Below are 15,067 nucleotides of genomic sequence, written 5' to 3'. Positions count from 1 at the left end.
AACACACTGCCTCAGCAAGTGGTGGAGTCTTATTTGGAGGTTTTTAAAGCGAGGCTGGATGGCCATCTGTTGGGAATGCTTTGATTGTGTCTTTCTGCAGGGCAGGGGGTTGGATCGGATAACCCTTGTGGTCTCTTCCTATTTTATGATTCTCATACTCAAAAAAATTCTTCAAGGTCAAACCACCGCAGCCACAGAGGATGCTTGTTTAATAGAGAAATGCTGCTCCACAAACTCTGATGGCACTGTCACTTTAAAGAAAATGTATTCTCCTGAAACTTGGGAATACAGTGCGCCCTTGGGTTATGCAAGGGGTTCACTCTGTGTAAGCCAAATACTGTGCATGCTCAAGTCCCAATGGCGCACTGTACTGCCATTTAAATAAAACCTTAACTTGCCACTCTAATTCCACTTCTCTGTAAACACAGGTCTGCAATTGTAAACAAAAAAACATCCCAAAACATAGCATCCATCCACATGTTTTGATTCGAGGAGTAGAAAAAAATTGAAAGCGCCAGAATTACAACCATGAATGACATGAGTCACACTAAAATGGAGGGGAGAAATAAAGGCTCTCAGTTCTGAAGCTGTATGTATGCTAATTGATACAGAGCAATCCCATGTTGCAATAGAAAAGAAATGCAGGCATTCTGTTTAATTAATAAACTCTTTAGAGAATGAAGTAGTCATTTTTCAGAATAAATAATGATTACACAACTAGAATGGGCCCTTGGTATCTGCTGGGATTTGGTTCCAGGACTCCCGGTGGATACCAAAATCTGTGGATGTTCAAGTCCCATTAAATACAATGGATGGTAAAACAATGTCTCTTATGTTCTTTTAAAAATATATATATTTTCAAGCCGTGGATGATTGAATCCGTGGATAAAGAATCCATGGATAAGGAGGACTGACTGTACTCTGAAATACAATACTGAAGCTAGGAAACAATCTTACAATAATTTAGACCACTGGCCCATCTAGCCCCATGTTATCTACCCTGATACTTATATCTTCAACATGCATGCACTCACAAACATACAGAGAAAGTACAAGAAAAGAACTGGAAAGTGCCATGGAAAAATTAAATTGAAAATCTCAGAAGAATGGCAAAAGCCAGAGAACATCCATGTTGGTCATGCAGTAACAAACTGTAAAATGGACCATAAAGTTTTATTTTGGAAGTCAGACACATTTATGAAACATAAATCTAGCAGAAAATACAGATATCAGTTTAACTGTTAAAATGTTCTTCTGTTTTAAGTAAGTGGTTTTCTATGACTGAGCACTCCAGTGCATGAAGATTACACAGAATGGCCTCATACTACAAGTGATTTCCCCCATCTCTGTCCAAGAATTAAATTCATATCAGTAGGTTTTCATTCACTCTCAAATACAGGTATAGTGCACCCGCATCATACACGGGCACATTGTACGCTGCTTTCAGCATCGTCTGAAAGCAGTGATGGAAGAAGCAGCGCTGTGCGCCGGAAGGAGTAATAGTGCACATGCCCATGTTGTGCGTGCGCTGCTGTGCCGCCACGAGCATGAGCCTCATTACCTCTAATGGGGCTCAAGTATACACAGAATTTCTTTTACATGAGGGGGTCCAGAACTGTATTAGCACAATGGGCACTATCAAATAAAAGCAACATTGCCTTCAAAATATACTTACCCATTAAGATACTCAATAGCCTTTGAACTCTGGAGTTGACACCAACTATTCTGTATAGTCCTTGTTCATTGATCCCTAGGGGGAGAAGCAATAATATTTAATTTGGGGAACTGTCTGAAAAGAAATATAATGTTTCTCTTTAAAAAACAAAAACAAAAGGACCTATGAGAGCTACACTGAACCGCCCTCACTGGTCCATACATGCTATAAAAGTTGCAGATTAAGCAAAATCATTGATGGCCTTCCTTTCTATTTAGATACCCAGATTTGAAGATGTATGTTGCATGTTACTGTCCAGCACAGAAATACAAGAAAAGGTTACTCTTTCCTCACCTCAACCAATAACACTGCCACAGTTTGCTGTTTTGTTTTTGTTTGTTTTGTAATGGTGTGTATGTGTTGATGTTGTTTTAATTTCTTGGTTTTAATTATAATTGATTTAATAACTTTTTAAAGGGGGGAGGGAAGTAGATTTTGATATATATTGTATTGTATTTTATTATTGTTAGCCACCCCGATTGACCTCAAAGGGGTGGGATATAAATAAATTATTATTATTATTATTATTATTATTATTAACACAGTCTTAAACAAGGGATCAAACAGATCAAATGTAAACTTTTGAAATAATGGTGAGTGTGATTATATGGTTTGATAATAAAAATAATGAATTTACTGATCTTATTTAACATACAATTGGAAGAAAGGCCAGCACTGTTAAAACAACCTTTTCAAAATGACATCAATCTGTGTTATTATTTTAGAATTAAAGAGCCAGGGAGACTTGTACTAATACATTATCTGTACTACAACTTAACAACTGCTTTAGAAAGCCACAGATAACGCCCAGAAGTCAATATGGGAAGAGATTTGGGGGGGGGGGGGGGGAACAGTGCTGCATTTCACTAGGCCGGTCTAGACTCTAGGAAGATGCAGTTAATCACAAAAATGCACATGTAACTAGGAGACTAAAACTTAATTCACTGATAGAGATGTCTTCCACTTTCTCTCAGATTGATTTCAAACCAGGCCTTGGGAACTGATGTGTCATTCTCAAAATCCCAAGAGAATTTTTTGGAAGCTAACATCTGCTATGTAAGTGCAACAGAAGCTGTGTGCATCTATTTGCCCACTTCTGTGTGGGATTAAAATGTAAGCACATGGACATTGCCCTTAAAGGTTGATGTCTGGCAACTTCCATAATGAGTGTAACAGTCTGAAAGGGATTATGCACTGCTATAAACCTGACTGAAGTTACAACATACAGGTGGAAAGAATATTCAAAAATATTCCCACCGAATGATTGAAAAACATGTTTTGTGAGTGTTGGAAGACCTGATGAGTAGAATCCTAGACTGATGAGAATCTTTGCAGTTATTCTATACAAAAAGACTTATTCTGTACAAACTTCACACATGGCATTTTTGCACAGAATATGGCGTTTTCTGAGCTGGAAACAGCATTTTCTGTACAGAAAGTAAATTCCCTTTTGACAAAGATGTCAAGTCATGTCTGACCATAGGGGGCAGTGCTCATCTCCACTGCTAAGCCAAAGAGCCAGTGTTGTCAAAGACTACTCTGTGAGACGCATTCCCACCAAATTGGTACCTATTTATCTACTTTCATTTGCATGATTTCAAGCTGCTAGGCTGGCAGTAGTTGGGACTAGTGATGGGAGCTCACTCCGTAATATGGCACCTGGGTCTCAAAATGCCAACCTGCTGATCATACAATCAACAGAGTCAGCATCTTTACCGCTTGAGCCACCACTGGCCAGCAATATATATATTTCTTCCATGTAGAAATGTCTGTTACAGTACAGAAAAATGCTGTTTTCTGTGCAAAAATACCATAGGCAAAGTTTGTGCAGAATAAATCCTGAACTGCAAGCAGATTTTGAAAACTGCACAGTTTTCAAAGACTTTCTCACAATGGGAAGGAATATACTGAAATTATTCTTTGTTTCCTTTGAAAATTGGATTAGCAAAGGATGATATTCAAGGCAGAGTTCATAAGAATACCTAAATCCCTGCTATTTTAGCCTTCCTCACAGGTCTTTATAAACCTTTTATGCTGCATCTAGAAATAGATCCAGAACTTCAGCAAAGGTCAAAGAACATCTGATATAATACCGTACCTCTTGTTTCAACAGCATGAATGCATTTCTTGACAATATTGAAGCCCATATTATCCAACTGAGCAGCTAAAAAGAAAGAAAACAAGTAAAGACTATTCAGGTAATAACTAAGAAAAAAATGTATGGAACATTTGCAGGAAAGGGGATTATTTTTTTACAAAAGCACATAAGGAATGCCATTCTTATTTTATTTTATGTACAAAAGAAAAACACAATGATCCAGACACAGGCAATCCATTCTTCTGAATGAATTCTATTAATAATTTCACATTCAAAGCCAAATCAAGCATGAGCCTCTCAGAATCAAAAGGGCTCTTTCCATTAGTGGGAGACTTTGGGAAAATGATGCTTGGGGCTGCAGTAAGAAGGAGGGATGGTTGCAAGTCTCCCTCCCCAAAAATCTGATAACAGAAACAGTATCAGCAAAATTCTGCCAACAGACCTTCCTGCCAGAATAAAATTCTTGATCCAACACAGTGAAATGTAAATATTTATCAAGTGAAGTAAAGCCAATGTGATTACATCTTTATTCATTTCAAGACACCCAGCATTAGGCTCTCAGCTAAGCCATAAATCTCTTTAACTTCAAGAAACCTAGATTCACTTACCTAACAGTCTAACACCAATGTTGAAGAAAAAAAAAGGATAGGTTTTTTAAAATAATTCGGCCTGACAACTAATTCATATCTGAGGTTTAGAAAGAAAAGTGTAGTCAGAACTCTTAGAAGCTAATATACATCTTGCAAGAAAAGCTTTGCAGAGCCATGACAGTTAATAAGGAGTATAGCAAGAAGTGGGAAGAAAATATAAAAGCCTAAAAACTGGACTTTTCCATATAGCCACAAAAGAAGCAAAAACATGTAGAGCCACAGCAGCACCCTCTTGGAAATGACTTCTTAAGAACAGCTGTGGTGTGATACCCCATCCAGAAACAATGAATGAAAAGGAGTGATTTAGGAGTGAAGCCATGGCATTGGGCACTGCTTTTCAGTTGCTGCTATTTGTTACTCTTCCATGCAAGAATTGTATAGCAGTGGATCCATAGCTCTTTGTATTCATTTCCTTTGTAGATATCCATCATGCTTCATCATCATATTGAATTAAATATTTATTCCATGAAAATTAAGATGTCCTGAAGGCATGCAAATGAATTGTGGAATAAGAGCTAAAACATTCTCACTAAAGAAATAATAAGACTCAATTAAGTACTCTGGCACACTTCTTCAAATTTAATTTAAATGAGTTAGTACAGTAATAAGAAGGCATGTTTAAGTACCAGATCCCTGAAGGAATAATATAATACTTGCCAGCTCAAATCACAATGTTACCTACAATTAGCCATTAAGGAAAATAGCCTCCTTTATTTGAAAGAGAGGATTTAGCTAACAAAAGGAGGGGTGCCACCCAATTGTTGTCTTTTGCAAATAAAGGACATTTTTACAAGTGAACAAAAGATTCACTGCAGCAGCAGGTAAAACAAAATCTTAGCCTCAGAAGAACCAGAGAAAAGGAGACAGTGCAACCCCATATTGTAGCGCTAATTCTCACAAAACCTTTTGTGCTCTCCAGGATGAACATCCAAGTACAATATACAAAAGGGCCATATCAGTTGTTAACTGTGACTGCGGCTCACATTAGAGCAATCATTTCATCTTCCACTATGCATCCAAATATTAAAGGTTTCATACGAATCAGCCCAGATACCATGCACTCAAACTGTATCCTTTGCTTGCCTATATACAGCATGATTTTAAAAAAGAATGGTGTATTACATAAAGTTCATATATCTTCCCAATTTTTTAAATTATAAAACATAGTTTTATTTCTTTTAAAGATTTTCATTTAGAAGTTCAGTTATATTTTATTTTTCCATTGAAAGAAGATTTAATTATAAAACAGCACACACACGCAAAATAACAATAAGAACAGCGACAACATAAATAAGGTGGAAAAGCACAAGCGTAAATACAACAATCAGCTTCAACAGAACATAAAACTGGAAATACAGTACATCCCAGAACTAGAGTCTCCTAAAACTGAAAATAGTAATAGCAATAATGATGATGATGATGATGATAATAGTTTGCTTATATAGCATCATAAATTTGCATGGTGCTTTACAAAAACCGAAATCAGTGGATCCTGCCAAAGTTAAACAATCTAGAGATCATGTCCTGGCTTCTTAAGGCCATTTTTTATTTCTGTTTTAGCTAGACACTCAAAATGAGCCCAGAAAAGACCAACATAATTCTCACAAGACCCAGCAAACATCCTTTGAGATGGATAAAATATGTAAACACAGGAAGACATTGACTATGGCTGGTTCTACACACTGGACAGGCTTTTGCAGTAGATTTCCATATGTTGTGCAAATATCTGAGGCATTTATCTTGCCTGCAAAGTAGGATAACACTCCCAGAGCTCTCTTTGTCATTTTCAGTGCTGCTAAAAAAATCATACCTTTAAAATTATACCTTACCTAAAGAGAAGCTAAAGCTACAAGAATACTCTCTGCTTGTATGGTATGACTGTTTTAGCAATTGTGTTCCTTAATGGACATTGCGATTTTAATTTAATTTACATGTTGCCAATTTGAGCTTGCTAAATTTATGGACAGTAATAAAGAATACTCTCTCAATGGAAGTACGAATGCATTTCTTTGTTCATTTTGAAATGAGCTAATGCACAATTGGCTTCTAGGCAAAATCTAAATTGTTTCGGAAGTATACTAATAGACAGCTTTAAACTTGAATTAACTGCCTCACCTCCATCTGAAACTCTGAGATATACTTTTCGGGAGTTACTTTCTTACACTGTATTGCTGACAGTCTGTACAGCAGGGACGGGAAACGTATGTCTGTTCACATGTTTTTTAGGCTTCCAACTTCTAATCAGTACCAGCAAACATAGTCAAGGTTGCCAGGTGTCCCTTATTATAAAGCATGTTCTCTATTTGAGGGCTGGAACTCATTTCCTGAACAAGATATCACAAAATCCCATATTTTGGGGTGTGAGCCCTTCATAAGGACAGAAATGCATGCCTTATGCAGTTTATGAGTGTGGACATATATTTTAATTTTACAGAAAAATACATGGTTAAGGTTCAAAACACACTGCAGAAATAATCCAGTTTGAGACCACTTTAACTGCCCTGGTTCAGTGCTAGGGAATCCTGGGAATTGCACTTTACTGTGGCACCACAGTTCTCTGACAGAGCAGTTTAAATGTCTCACAAAATAACCATTCCCACAATCCCCTAACATTGAGCCAGGGCAGTTAAAGCAAACTGGTTTATTTCTGCAGTGTGTTTTGGACTTAAATTCACTGAAATCAATAGTTTCATTAGGCCTTTCTGTAGAACACAAACTTGTTAACAGCTACTTCCTGATTGCCAACCCTGTATGTCATCAATTTTGAATGTCTCCTAATGCTATTTTGAAAATCTGACAACACTAAAGATGGCTAAGGAGCAGGGACCATGGGATTTAGAGTCCAACATCATTTAGAGAACCACATGTTCCTGATGCATAGCAATTCCTTTTATGCACACCAAATACAGTGGACCCTTGTTATACGCTGGGGTTTGGTTCCAAGATCCCCTGTGGATAACATCATCCATGGATGCTTAAGTCCCATTAAAAACAATGACATGGCAAAATGGTGTCCCTTATAAAAAAGGGGAAATCAAGGTTTGATATTTGAAATTTATACCTTTTTTTAACATTTTCAAACCTTGAATCAGTGTATAAAAAATCTGTGTATAAGAAGGGCTGACTGTACACTCTTCCTGAACAAAGCAAAACCTAACAACAAAGGCAGATGGGGCAGAAACCGGATTTCATGGGAATTGCTTTAGGAGGAGATTTTTAAAATAATCATAAACTAGAATAATTCTAAACAAGCAAGGCATCAATGATCATTTTATTCCATGAAGAGATGAACTCTAAGGAGTGGAACAGTTTGCAGAAAATCAAGAAGGTGGCAAATGGAGGCTGACATCTTGGTAATGCAACTGAACAAATCTAATATTCACAGTATGTGACAAACAAGTGAGATCATATCTTTTAGAAAGGCTGCAAATTTAATATTCTGTGCCAAAATACCAGTGAACAAATCCCCTTTGAAGAGCACATAAATCAGTTTCCAAAAATATCATAGAATCATAGAATCGTAGAGTTGGAAGAGACCACTAGGGCCATCCAGTCCAACCCCCTGCCATGCAGGAAATCCAATTCAAAGCATCCCTGACAGATGGCCATCCAGCCTCTGTTTAAAGACCTCCAAGGAAGGAGACTCTATCACCTTCCGAGGAAGTGCATTCCACTGTCGAACAGCCCTTACTGTCAGGAAGTTCCTCCTAATGTTCAGGTGGAATCTCTTTTCCTGTAGCTTGCATTCATTGTTCCGGGTCCTGTTCTCTGGAGCAGCAGAAAACAAGCTTGCTCCCTCCTCAATATGACATCCTTTCAAATATTTAAACCGGGCTATCATATCACCTCTTAACCTTTTTTTTTCCAGGCTAAACATCCCCAGCTCCCTAAGTCGTTCCTCATAGGACATGGTTTCCAGACCCTTCACCATTTTTGTCACCCTCCTTTGGACACGCTCCAGTTTCTCAATGTCCTTTCTGAATTGTGGCGCCCAGAACTGGACACAATATTCTAGGTGGGGCCTGACCAAAGCAGAATACAGTGGCACTATTACTTCTCTTGATCTAGACACTATACTTCTATTGATGCAGCCTAAAATAGCATTGGCCTTTTTAGCTGCCGCATCACACTGTTCACTCATGTTCAACTTGTGGTCTACTTGGACTCCTAGATCCCTTTCACACGTAGTTTCATTCAGCCAGGTGTCACCCATCCTATATCTGTGCATTTTATTTTTCCACCCTAAGTGCAATACCTTACATTTCTCTGTGTTGAATTTCATTTTGTTAGCTTTGGCCCAGCTTTCTAGTCTATTCAGGTCATTTTGAATCTTGATCCTGTCCTCTGGGGTATTAGCTATTCCCCCTAATTTGGTGTCATCTGCAAATTTGATAAGTATGCTCCCAATTCTGTCATCCAGGTCATTGATAAAGATGTTGAATAGCACTGGGCCTAGGACAGAGCCCTGTGGGACCCCACTGGTCACTTCTCTCCAGGATGAAAAGGAGCCATTGTTGAGCACCCTTTGGGTTCGGCCGGTCAACCAATTACAGATCCATTTAACAGTTCCTTTGTCTAGCCCACATTTTACAAGCTTGTTTGCAAGAATGTCATGGGAAACCTTGTCAAAGGCCTTACTGAAATCAAGATATACTATATCCACAGCATTCCCTTCATCTACCAAGCTGGTAATTTTATCAAAGAAAGAGATTAGATTTGTCTGGCATGACTTGTTTCTCTGAAACCCATGTTGACTTTTTGTGATTATGGCATTGCCTTCTAGATGTTCACAGACTCTCTGTTTAATGATCTGCTCCAGAATCTTTCCTAGAACTGATGTCAGACTAACTGGACGATAATTGTTGGGATCCTCTTTTTTCCCCTTTTTGAAGATGGGGACAACGTTTGCCCTTCGCCAGTCTACTGGGATTTCTCCTGTTCTCCAGGAGTTCTCAAATATGATTGCCAATGGCTCTGATATTACATTTGCCAGTTCTTTTAATACCCTTGGATGGAGTTCATCTGGTCCCGGAGACTTAAATTCATTTAGTTAAACAAGGTATTCTTCTACTATCTCTTTACTTATTCTGTGCTGAAATTCCCCTATTCTGTCCTCTGCTCCATTATCCTCAGGTTGAGCACCCTTTGCCTTTTCTGAGAAGACTGAGGCAAAGAAGGTATTGAGTAATTCTGCCTTTTCTCTATCTCCTGTTAGCATTTTGCCATCTTCTCCACGCAGTGGCCCTACCGTTTCCTTCTTCTTCCTCTTGCTGCAGACATATCCAAAAAAACCCTTTTTATTGTTCTTAACCTCTCTAGCAAGCCTGAGTTCATTCTGCGCTTTAGCTTTTCTGACTTTACCCCTACACATGCCTGCTATTTCTTTGAATTCCTTTTTTGTGATTTCCCCCTTTTTCCATTTCTTATACATGTTCCGTTTCAAACTTAGCTCGGTTGAAAGTTCCTTAGTCATCCATCCTGGTTTCTTGAGACACCTCCCGTTTTTCTTTCTCACTGGAACTGTTTGAAATTGTGCCTTCAGTATCTCCCTTTTGAGAAAGTCCCATCCGTCGTGAACTCCTTTATCTTTTAGTATTTCTGACCATGAAATCGCCCTCAATACTTCTCTAAGTTTACTGAAATCCGCTCTCCTAAAGTCTAGGATGCGTGTCTGGCTCTGCCTGGCTTCTCCTTTCCACTGCATTACAAACTCCAGGAGAACATGGTCACTTCCACCTAATGATCCCACCACTTGCAACCCATTAACCAAGTCATCCTTGTTGGTTAGGATCAGATCTAAAATAGGTGACCCCCTTGTTGCCTCTTCCACCTTTTGGACCATGAAATTGTCTTCCAGGCAAGTGAGGAATTTGCTAGACCTTGAGGATTTTGCTGAGTTTGACTTCCAGCAAATATCAGGATAGTTGAAGTCGCCCATCACTACTACATCTCTCTTTTCTGACTGTACGGTCATCTGTTCTAGAAAGATATCATCCAATTCCTCAGTCTGACTTGGGGGTCTGTAGTAGACTCCCACCGTAACACCCTTGTTGTTTCCCTCCCCTTTGATTCTTATCCAGATGCTCTCCACCTGGCTTCCATGATTGATGTCCAGGATCTCTTCACTGGTGTAAATATCTCTGACATATAGTGCTATTCCTCCTCCTTTCCTGTTTGGCCTATTTCTCTTAATAAGGTTATACCCCTCTATTTCCACATTCCAATCATGAGACTCATCCCACCAGGTTTCATATAATAGGCATCACTGAAACCTATATGTTTTAGGATTTCTTGTTTTTTGCTGGAACTCTTCCACCAAGATTCAGGAAATTCCTAAGGGTTTCTTCTGCCCACACAATGATCATACATGAAGAAAAATGCTAATCAATTGGTATTTCTTTTTTTTAAAGTTTGCATAATCTGAAAAAATCTCACTAATTTGAGAATTTGCAATCCTGTGAGGCAGAATGTTCCCTGTTGAATTATGGGTTCTGTTATAGCCTCCTCCAGTAATCTGGACACGTGACTCACGTGACGTGAGGGATGTTCTAATCATTAGACTCATTGAAACACAGTGTGATGTAGTGGTTTGAGTGTTGGACTATGACTCTAGAGACCAGGGTTCAAATCCCACCCCCCTCAGCTATGGAAGCACACTAAATGTCTTAGAACAAGTTACATACTCTCAGCCACAGAGAAGGGCAAAGGCAAGCCCCCTCTGAACAAATCTTGCCAAGAAAACACCATGATAGGTTCACCTTAGGATCACCATAAATTAGAATTGAATTGAAGACACATAACAACAATAACAACAACAACAACCCAGGACAGAAGGTGGGAAGCAGCTTTTTTCCTCCTCTCTCCCCTTTATGTCAGAGCATGAAAGTGTTGTTTCTTGAACAACTCCTCCCACAGACTCTTAGCCAGCTTCTGTAGTTGCCAGACTGACTAGAGGATTCTGAGAATTGCAGTCCAAAAAGTAACATTTCCAAACTTTTTAAGGAAGTTAATAATGCCACACATCCAGTGTTGGATATAACAACAACATTTATTTTCACCAAAAGCTGAATATGCTTAATGAAAAACTCCACAGAACTGTCTCAGCAGCTGTAAGACCACCATCAAGTATTCAATAGAAGGATTGTACGAGTTGTGAGCAACACACTGAGAATTCACACTGAAAACTTATAAACCACAGAGGTATGGTTAAAATATGGGCATGTGTAGAAGTATCTTCCCTGGCACTGCAGGCAAGTACCCATCTGACTGCTGGCATCCCTCTATTTTTTACCATCTTTTTAGATCTACAGAACTTGAAAAAGAATTCGAAAAACCATGCATTTTTTTTTATAAAAAACAAAACAAAACAAGAAGCAAAACAAAACTCTGATGTATTGGCTTGCAACTGCAGAAAAAAATATTGTGACTCACATAGAGCACTGACTAAAAATACTGACAGTGCTACACAAGAATGTAAATCTTCACTTATTTCCTTCCCTCAGACAAGAAAAACAAATAATTTTAGACGCTTTCTCCCTACTGGATGAGATTACTAGAGTTTTTGCCATTTTTGGATGATATTCCATAATATGGGACTTTACTGACTATAAATTGTTTTATACAGAAAAGTTATTTGCAAAAGGGTCCGAGATCACAAAAAAATATTTAAATGTTGACCTTTTTTCCAACACAGATGTATAGAATGTGTGTGTGTGCATGTGCCTTCAAGTTGCCTGTCAACTTATGGTGGCCCCAGGGATTTCATAGGTGTTTCTAAGGCAAAGAATACTCAGTATTTGCCATTCCTTTGAAATATAGCCTAGAGAACTCTATATGCATTGGTGGTTCACTATCCAAGTAATAACCAGGGATGACTCTGCTTAACTTTTAAGATCAGACAGGATGAGGTGCCTTTAGGGTATTTAAGCTTTCCATCTCAGAAAAGCAGTCACAGAGTGGAAACAAAAGAAAGGAGAAGGAAAAATAAGAGAAAGTAACAACTAAAGTGAATTTAAATGAGGAAAAGGTTTTGCTTAAAATAGTTTGAAAAGACTGGAGCTTTGGAGAGAGGAGATTAAGGCAAACTCATGGAGCAAGGGAAAGGAGATTGTTGCAAGGAGAGCCAGTACTTCTGAAGGTTTAGGACAGGGGTAGGCAACCTGCGGCCTGCGGGCCGGATGCGGCCCGGCGAGGCCTTGGGACCGGCCCCAGCCCGGTCCTGCCACTGATTGCCACCGGGTCCTTTGGCCTCTCGCGCGCAGGGGCAAGGGGGGCAATTGTCTATAGATGCCTCAGAAACATGCATTTATATTAACATTTTTTAAAAAATCAGCAAATTTTTTTGCGTGTCCTCCACTTTTTTTTAAAAAAAAGTGTCCATCATTTGAAAATGTTGTCCTACATTTGTCCTGGTTTATTTATTTATTTAATTTTTTGGCTTCGGCCCCCCAGTTGTCTGAGGGACAGCAACCCGGCCCCTGGCTCAAAACGGTTGCCTACCCCTGGTTTAGGAAGTAGTGACTCAAGTCACTGCTCCCACCCAGAAGAATTCTGCTCCCCAACAAAACTTTCCTTCACTCCTTGAATATCTAGCATTCCAGCAACTTAAAACTTCAGTAGGTCATAAAGGAACAGTTTAGGCATCCAGAGAAAATGGGCAGGCAAAGCTACCAGGGAGATGCAAACACATCAAATAGAAGAATTCTATATGTGAATCATTACCAGTGTCTCACTCTCCGCAATGCTAGAAATTTGGGGAATGAAGGAAAATTTCACTGAGTGGCAGAATTCTTATGGGGGGGGGGGCGGGATAGGGACAATGCCCTACTTTCATCTCCCCCATACTATATCCACATGGCAACCCAATGGATTCTCCATTTTCCGTTTGCTGTGGGTTTGCTCTAGCCAGGGCAGAAGGTAGGGAGCAACTCCCCCCCACACACATTTGTTAGCACAAGGGTGGATTTTTTCATTTCTTTTCCCTCCTACAAGTTCTGGTGAGAGGGGAAAAAAAAATCAAAGCCAGCTCTAGTATCGGTTGGCCTTGATCCGCTTGCCCACTGCCATTCAATTCTTCTTTTGTGTCATGTCTTTTCAGATTGTAAACCTGAGGGCATGGAACTGTCAAATTAACAATCTGTAAGCCACTCTGAGAGCCTCTGTGGCTGAAGAGCTGGGGCAAAATAAAATAAATAAATAAATGAATAAATAAATAAATGAATAAAGCTCCCTCACCCTTTACTAGTACACTGCACTAAGAAAACCCACTTTTGCCACAGCAATAGGTTTCAAGACAGGTCCACATAGGAGGTCTTTCTTCTCTGCTCATGGAGAGAGAGAGGTGCACAGAATCTTTACATTTGATTTAGTACTAGCAAAGTAGTAATCACATGATTAGATATTATGTATATGAAGTTATGTTCTTTTTTGTGTTCCCTATTTGTCACCCAAATTTGTTTTGCAGAATTATCATATATACTTGGCTATAAGTCAACCTCATGTATCAGTCAAGGGCAGATTTTGGGGAAAGATTATGGGTATTGGTATGACCTGTGAATAAGCTGAGGGTAAGTAGCTAAAGCATGAAGCAAAGGAAAACAATGACAAAGAACTTACAAAATTCCAGCAGTTATGACTGTGCTCACATTAAAAGCTGGATGGTTTTGGGCGGGGGGCGGGGGCGGGGGGGAGATGTCAGTGCTTCCAGGACATATTATGGCCCCTTCTTTTATAAGAGTTAAAGTACAGTACTTATATTGACCTGTGGATAAGTTGAGTCCATTTTTTGGGGTCAATTTTTTGGCTAAAATTTCTAGAACTATACATGAGTATATGCAGTATTCCTTTTTATTTTGTAACTTAGATGAAAAAGAATGGGCAGATGTGATCTTGTTGTGTCCATGTGAATGCAGTTTTATACAATTATGAACAATGTGGGGCGGAGGAAGATGATGCAGAAATCTCCTCTGCTACATTGTAATTCACATTGTGAATATTAGAGCTCTTGGCATTTGTTTGGCCATAATGTTTAACACAGACAAAAAGGAAATACTTGTTCAGACAACACATTTATTTATGGATTTCAATGTAATAAAATATGACAATGGGACAGACAGAGTACATTCCTGAATAGGGCTGGCCCCTCTAGTTGCTGTGGAACTCTAGGCCTAGCCAGCCTAATTAATGATTGGGAGTAGTAGCTCACAAACATCTGGAGGACCTATGTTCTATACTCCTTGTTCTAGAACACAGAACACTGGTTTATACCCACTGGTGTCTATGTATAAACACACATTTATTGCATCTTGTGGCATGTGCTTTCAATCATGTCTAGCTTCACCTTGAGAATCTGACTATGAAATCCAGGAAATCCACAACTGGATTTCTGGAATTGGATATGCACAACTGATGTGCCATGTTCTTTTTTTTCTTTTTAATTGGATATACCGGGGGGGGGGGGGGAGGTCTCCCAATTTGTCTGTCCCAACAGCTGGAGCAAAAGAACAGGGATCAGAACAGAAACAGAAGCGAATTCTGACCAAAGACAAGAGGCAGAATGTCTCTTAACTCTGTCTCAGTCACAGCTCTGCCTAAACCGTTAGCTCT

The 15,067-nt window shown here is 39.1% G+C and overlaps 1 protein-coding gene across 7 annotated transcripts in view; it reads right to left on the bottom strand.

Annotated features, from left to right (window-relative positions):
• Nucleotides 1–15,067, bottom strand: part of ARHGAP26 (Rho GTPase activating protein 26) — a 345,307-nt gene that overhangs the window by 144,155 nt on the left and 186,085 nt on the right. For all 7 annotated transcript variants that reach the window (XM_089531147.1, XM_089531141.1, XM_089531150.1 and 4 more), the window contains exons 13-14: nt 3,813–3,878; nt 1,676–1,750 (exon numbers count right to left, since the gene is read on the bottom strand). In XM_089531147.1, the coding sequence (XP_089387273.1) occupies nt 1,676–1,750; nt 3,813–3,878 (141 nt within the window). The remainder of the gene's footprint in view (nt 1–1,675; nt 1,751–3,812; nt 3,879–15,067) is intronic.

The sequence above is a fragment of the Sceloporus occidentalis genome, unplaced genomic scaffold, assembly GCF_023333645.1.
Source record: "Sceloporus occidentalis isolate IW3139 unplaced genomic scaffold, rSceOcc1.0.p SCAF_1, whole genome shotgun sequence".
Lineage (NCBI taxonomy): Eukaryota > Metazoa > Chordata > Lepidosauria > Squamata > Phrynosomatidae > Sceloporus > Sceloporus occidentalis.
This window is presented reverse-complemented; position numbering and strand designations above follow the sequence as displayed.